The 7,545-nt window shown below is 38.8% G+C and overlaps 1 protein-coding gene across 1 annotated transcript in view; it reads right to left on the reverse strand.

Annotated features, from left to right (window-relative positions):
- LOC106867626 (receptor-type tyrosine-protein phosphatase F) overlaps window positions 1–7,041 on the reverse strand; it is a 26,177-nt gene extending 19,136 nt beyond the window's left edge. The window contains exons 1-4 of the mRNA XM_052977119.1: window positions 6,905–7,041; window positions 4,874–5,003; window positions 3,168–3,343; window positions 220–357 (exon numbers count right to left, since the gene is read on the reverse strand). Of these exons, the coding sequence (XP_052833079.1) occupies window positions 220–357; window positions 3,168–3,343; window positions 4,874–4,947 (388 nt within the window). The 5' untranslated portion in view covers window positions 4,948–5,003; window positions 6,905–7,041. The remainder of the gene's footprint in view (window positions 1–219; window positions 358–3,167; window positions 3,344–4,873; window positions 5,004–6,904) is intronic.
- Between the last annotated feature and the right edge of the window lie 504 nt (window positions 7,042–7,545).

Genomic DNA, 7,545 nt, shown 5'->3' on the forward strand with positions numbered 1-7,545 from the left:
TTCCGATCTGTTAGTAGGGTGGGTGGGTTGTTTAGGTAGGTAGGTAGGTAGGGGTAGGTAGGTAGGTAGGTAGGAAGGTAGGTAGGGAGATAGGTAGGTAAGTAGGTAGGTAGGTAGGTAGGTAGGTAGATTTGACTGAACAGCCTTAAACAGTTCCTGATCTGGGATTTTTCAGAGGATGAAAAAAAGAAAAAAGAAAAACAGAAGCCATCAATCTACCTTGTGTCCAGTTAAGTGAATCTCTGTACAGCTGGTACTTCTTTAGGTTACCATGGAGATATTTTGGCCTCCACCAGGACAGGTAGATACTAACAGGTGATGTTTGGACAACCTGAAGCCTGATTGGCTCTGAAGGAGCTGCAATGGAATAAAAAGGTAAATAAAAAAATAAAATATAAAAGATAAAATCACAACAAATCTAAATGGATTATTGATCTGAGTCCATCGATGTGTTCCCTCACTCTGACTTTATAGCAATACTACGATGGACCCTGCTTTTCAGAATTGGCTGGTCTCATATGAAAGGAATGGGCCTTAGAGGTTAAAGGATCGAATTAATAATAACAGGATCATGGTCTTGAATTCCAGAAATCGGTGTATGTTGTGTTTCTGATAAAGACATAAACCCCTTATTCACATTGTTCCACTTGTATCAGTTGCACAGGAATGACCCTGCGAGAGGCTGGAGTCCCATTTTGGCTGAATGTGGTCATCTCATTTACTCATACACCATGGGGACTGGATAACTGGCAGATAAGTCCTAGAAGGCAGGACGATAATGTCCAGCAGTTGATCATGATGATCATGATTAAGCTCACATGCTGGTGTTGCACTGAATTCACAGGACTTGCCCATGTATCATCATCTTGTGACCCAGATTCTGTAGCCTCTCTCACAGATGCTTCTCTAACCTATATTTTCATCCCACTTTCCCTCAAATATTACACTGCTTAAAAGGATTTTTGTCCTTGGGTAGCAACTGTTACTTTGTAAGGTTTTGATTTTGATTCCCAGTGGTCAGTTGTGTCCTTGACCGCGATACTCTATATCATGTTTCTCCAGTCCACTCAGTTGGCAAAGATGAGCTGTACCTGTAATTCAATTGGCCGGCCTTGTAATATTCTGTGTCATGCTGAATTTCCCTGAGAAGTACATTAAGGGTATGGTTTGTCTGTAGAGTGTTCAACCACCGGCATTTTAGTTTTGCAAGCATGACTGTGACGCTCCCCCACCACGCCTACTCATCATCAGAAATCCACTCACTGTCAGCCACTAAGGGACATGCTCAAGTGGTTAAGGTCAAGCAACTGACAAAGCAAATCTGTTGTATTGAGCAGAATATTTGCTATAATGATATTTTTGTCCTTGGGTAGCAACTGTTATTTCCTATTTGCTAACCCTTAGAAAGAGCATGGAGGCGCAATGGCCCAGTGGTTAGGGCAGCGGATTCGCGTTCATAGGATCGCGGTTTCGATTCCCAGACTGGGCGTTGTGAGTGTTTATTGAGCGAAAACAGCAGGCTGTTCTGTTGATTGGATCAACTGAAACCCTCAACTGAAACCAACAACAACAACCCTTAGAAAGTATGAAAAATGGTTAATCTTTCCTTGAAAGTTTGCTTTTCTTACATTTATTCAAACCCTAAGAATCCCTCTCAACACATGGCTATAATGCTCCCTGCTCATCATCAGAGAAGCACATATTGTCAGCTACCAAAGGACGTGCTCAAGTGGTTAAGGTCAAGCAACTGACAAGCAAATCTGTGGTATTCAGCAGAATATTTGCTATAACGATATTTCTGCTTCAGCAACTCGGCACTGAATCTGTGTGAAATGTAATGGAAAATAGGTGAGTTTCAAAACATTGATGTCCAGGTCAGAATTGCAAATTTTGAAAGGATTAATAGTGATTTCCATTGATTTCTAGATAGAAAAAAAATTAATGCGCTTTTTGTCGTCAGCATGGAAAATTACACTGAAATTACATTTTATTTTTGAAAATAATCCATTAAAATATATATACAGTGATTTTGAAATATTTCGATCATAGACAAAAATTAGAAAAGCATTTAACAATCTCGTAAAATTTGCTAAAAATTTACGAGGAATCACTATGGGAAATAACTCTTACTATATCCCTATTTTGCAACTTAGAGTTACTTCCCTTGGTTGACTTTACTTAAAAACATTTTTTTTTTCTACTTCCCCACTTTCCAGTTTTCAAATTCTGCGACCAGCGAAAAATTTCGCTTACTTATTGCATGGATAATCTTAACTGACAAATTAACGTTTTGCATAACACTGTATCACATATATGTGTAGGCCCATCGGATTAGGGATACTCTTTTTAGCAAAGTTATGTCTAAATACCATAAAAATATATAGATACCATATACACACCCATGTCCGTCTGGCCACCCGCCCACCTGCACGCACGCATGCACGCACACATATACATACATACATACATACATACATGTTGTTGGCACTCCGTCGCTTACGACGTCGAGGGTTCCAGTTGATCCGATCAACGGAACAGCCTGCTCGTAAAATTAACGTGCAAGTGGCTGAGCACTCCACAGACACGTGTACCCTTAACGTAGTTCTCGGGGAGATTCAGCGTGATACAGTGTGACAAGGCTGACCCTTTGAATTACAGGCACAACAGAAACAGGAAGAAAGAGTGAGAGAAAGGTGTGGTGAAAGAGTACAGCAGGGTTCGCCACCATCGCCTGCCGGAGCCTCGTGGGGCTTTAGGTGTTTTCGCTCAATAAACACTCACAACGCCCGGTCTGGGAATCGAAACCGTGATCCTATGACCGCGAGTCCGCTGCCCTAACCACTGGGCCATTGCGCCTCCACTAACACACATACATACATACATACATATTAAACACACACACCCATATAAATGTGGATGGATATATATATATATATATATATATATATATGTGTGTGTGTGTGTATGTATATATATTTATATATATGGACACACACACACACTCACACACACGCGCGCGTACATATGTAACAGCATTTCATTTTGAATAATGAATGACAATACCTACAAAAACGGACAAACATAGAGACAGACAGACACACATATTCCATTCCTTTGTCGCTGCTTTTCATTTTATTATTTTTTTTCTCGTTGGTTTTATTTATTACCTGCCTGCCAGGTGGAAGCACTTTTCATATCACTCGGACTGCCCTCTCCAACTCGATTTCTTGCTGTGATAGTAAACACGTAGGTCTTGGCAGGCTCCAACCCAGTTACTAGCTGAGCAGTCACAGAACTAGGGATATTGTCCATGTACTTTTTGAACTGGGGTTTGTATAAGCTTCTGCAATGACAACAACAACAACAACAATAATAATAATCATAATAATAATAATAATAATAAATTCAAATTACGATAAACGTAAACAAGCAAACAAAGTTTGCTTTTTAGAAGCGTTGAAATGTCTTAGAAAGTTTAAGAAGTGATTTTAAAATTCTCAATCGCAGGATAATGCTAATAATATAGCCTGAACAGGATAAACTACCCCTATTTTGCAGAGAAAAGTGTAGGTAAATCTCTTCTTTAACTTTCTAAGACATCTCAACGCTTCTAAAAGCAAACTTCGTTTGTTTGTTTACGTTTGTCGTAATTTGAATTTAACATATGATAGCGTCTCACAAAGCGAGATTTCTATACATCTTAAATTTGCAGTGGAATCTGTAGTAGAGGAGTTTGGCTCAATCGGTCAGAGCAACGTGACGAATGATAATAATAATAATAGTCCTTTCTACTACAGGCACAAGGCCTGAATTTTTTGGGGGGGAGGGGAACAATCAATCACATTGACTCCAGTACTAGACTGGTACTGAATTTATCAAAAGGATGAAAGGCAAATTTGACCTTGGTGGAATTTGAACTCAGAACGTAGTGACAGACAAAATATCGCTAAGCATTTTGCCTGGCATGCTAACGATTCTTCCCTGCCTTAATAATAATAATAATAATAATAATGAAAAAAAAATTGCTTTCTGATTGATGTATCAATACCAGCAGATGACAACGTTTCTCTAAAAAAAATGGAGAAACTTTCAAAATACAAAGACCTGGAAATAGAGGTAACTCGAATGTGGAATCTAAAAACAGAAACAATTCCTATCATAGTAGGCGCATTAGGTATAATAAAAAAATATTCAGACAAATAAATAACAAAAACACCAGGACTTACAAATATATATAACATAGAGAAAATTGCACTACTGGGCACTGCACATATCCTACGCAAAACACTTTCAATACAGTAACCATAAGAGCATCACAGCAAACCACAGCACATACCCAAGGTGCACAGAGCTGCGCTCGGTAGCGAAGTGAAAGCACGTGATAAAAATAAAACTACTGAATAATAATAATAATAAAAATCATAGATACGGAAAAGAGAAGATGCTTACTTATTGACCCAATATGCCTGTTCAATTCAAGGATCGTAAAGACAGAGGAGGGAAAACAAAGAAAATACAATCCCTTAAAATTTGTAATAGGAAGAATTCAGATCATGTGAACAGTAAAAGGTCATGTCTATAATGATTGGTGTGTTGGGGGACAGTAAGCCAAGATATAGACAAATGGCTGAAGGAGATTGGAATAGAATGCCTGGTGGGGGCTTCTACAGAATGTTTGTCTCTTGAGGACAGCAAGGATCAGTAGTGGGGTTGTTTAGTGGTAACCGCTGCCACCACTGCCACCACTGTTGGATTATTGCCATAATCCTTGGACAAACACATTGTGGCATGGTGCGACAAATCTGATGGTGGCGCCACCGCCGCCACCATCAACAACAACAACACTATATCATTGTAGCCCACAGTTACTTACTCAGGTTTGTAACTGATAATGTAACCAGTAACATTGGTAAACGGTTCTTGTTCAGCAGGTTGCCATTCCAACATAATGGAAGTCGATGAAGTTGCGTAGAGTTTGGTCAAAGTTGGTGCTTTAGGTTGACCTTGAAATGAAGAAATTCAAACATTAACCATTTTTGGTGACAATATCTGTTAAAATATGCTACCTTTGTTGCAATTAATTTTCAAAATAATGAAGAATTTTGTAAAATAACTTTGCCATTATATTAAACTGGAGTTTGGAACATAAATTATCATGAAATTTTGAAGGAATTTAAAACAAGAAGTTTGAATCACAGAACCAATGGGGCAGTTTCAGGCAGGCTATTTTCAAAAAGGGTTCACTTTTTGTTACCATATTTCTGTTGAAATACAATGAAATGTTTTTCATTTAATTTTGAAAATAAAGAATTTAGTAAAAGAACTTTGTCATTTGTAAGTTGGTGTTTGGAATATAAATTAACAGGAAAATTTCAAGGAAGTTTTTAATTTTGATGCTTTTAAAACAGGAAACTTGTATCACAGAACCAGGTGTAGTCTCAAGTGGGCTGGTATCAAAATGGTTAAAATTCGTTTTACTATATTTCTGTTGAAATACATTGTCTCAGTTTTAATTAATTTAAAATGTAATGAAAGAATTTTGTAAAATAACTGTGTCGCAGGTATTTAAAGGGAAATTTGACAAGACAGTCAGTCGGCCGCTGACACTCGTTGACGCTGCATTGAAGAGGCCAGGGAACAGAAGAAAGAAGACATGCACTCAACACCAGAGCTGAAGACACGTCTGAAGGGGCGAGGGCCACCACGTCAAAACGGTAGAGGAGTAGGGGCCGAAACCGGATGTGGTTTCTCCTGATGATGTCTTGAGCTAACTGGATCCTATAAAGGAGCTGTTGTGGTAGCAGACCACGAAACATGGTTGAAATTTCTCCTTGGAACAAAAATTAACATGGGATTTTTATGACAAGTTTTAATTTAGATCAGTTTAAAACACGTAGACAGAGGGAATTATGTAATATTTAGCCTTTTTCTAACTGTATTTCTATCAACCTAAACTTCTTTTATTTCAGATAATTTCAAATATAATGAATAGAAAGAATTTCATTGTCAGGCAGATAATCATTGTTGGGAGAAATCACGTTGCTGGAAGGAGTTTCAATGCTGAGATGTGTTTCACAATAGGAAGGAGTATCATTATTAGAAAGAGTTTTTTTCTGAAGGACCATCATTGCTTCAAGGGGTTTCATTAATGGGAGGAGCTTCATAGCTGGAAAAGTGGTTCGTTTTTCAGAAAGAGTATCATTATGAGAACTCGTCGTCGTCTTTGTCGTCGTTGTCTTTGTCTTTGTCGTCGTCGTCATCGTCATCTTTGTCGTCATCGTTGTCATCATCATCGTCATTGTCATCATCATCGTCGTCTTTGTCGCTGTCGTCTTTGTCATCATTGTCTTTGTCGTCGTCGTCATCGTCATCATCATCATCTTCCTTGCTAACATGGGTTGGACAATTTGAGAAGAGCTGGCTAAGCAGAACACTATGCCAAGCTCTATTGTCTTTTTGGCATGGTTTCTATGGCTGGATGCCCTTCTTAATGCCATTCAGTCTACAAAAGTTCACTGGGTGCATTTCACGTGGTACCAGTACCAATGTGGCAACCAAGTAACTTGCAAAAGAAAGACAAAGTCCCCTCTGCTGGGGTGCAGAGTAGCATTGAATTAGATAGCTTTGTGCCTGTTGATGAGAGATTAAAAAGGATAACAGAGGGATAAAGATGGATGTCTTGCTCTAAAGGAGATACAACGGTACCCCAATTTGGAAGGAAAGGCGGGAAAGGGTGAGATGGGGAGGTTGAGAGAGATGGTAGTAGAGATGTGTCAAGACATATTTCCAAGGTACAATGGTGGGGTGAATATAGGTGAAGTGATAGTGAGGATTAGATGGAGAGAGTGGGTAACGGAGAGAGAGGGAGATAAGGAAATGAAACCCCGAAACTCGGAGTACTCACCGACAATACAAACAGGAACTGTAGAGGAAACGTTGTAAACTCTAGTGGAAGCCACACAGGTATAGTTACCTGAAAATAACAAAAATAAATAAATAAAATCAATAAATTGGTGCAGGTGTGGCTGTGTGGTTAAGAAGTTTGCTTCCTAACCACATGGTTTTGGGTTTAGTCCCACTGCTTGGCACCTTGGGAAAGTGTCTTCTACTATAGCCTCAGGATAACTACAGATTTGTGAGTGGATTTGGTAGACGGAAACTGAAAGAAGCCCATCGTATGTATGTGTGTGTGTTTGTGTTTGTTTTCCACCACTGCTTGGCAGCTGGTGTTGGTGTATTTATGTCTCTGTAACTTAACGGTTTGGCAAAAATGATCAACGTAATAAGCACCGGTCTTAAACAAATGTATTGGATTGATTCATTCGACTAGAAATTCTTCAAGGTAGTGCCTCAGCATGGCCACAGTCTGATGACTAAAACAAGGAAGAGGAAAATAAGCAAAAGAACTAAATGAAAGCAACCATAATATGACCATCATCCCGGAAGAGATGTAAGTTGATATTGAACTTACAAGTTCAGATTTAAACAGTAAAACAACAATATTCTTTTTGAACAAATTGAAAATTATAGAATGTTACAACCCCT

Source organism: Octopus bimaculoides, chromosome 27 (assembly GCF_001194135.2).
Source record: "Octopus bimaculoides isolate UCB-OBI-ISO-001 chromosome 27, ASM119413v2, whole genome shotgun sequence".
Taxonomy (NCBI): Eukaryota; Metazoa; Mollusca; class Cephalopoda; order Octopoda; family Octopodidae; genus Octopus; species Octopus bimaculoides.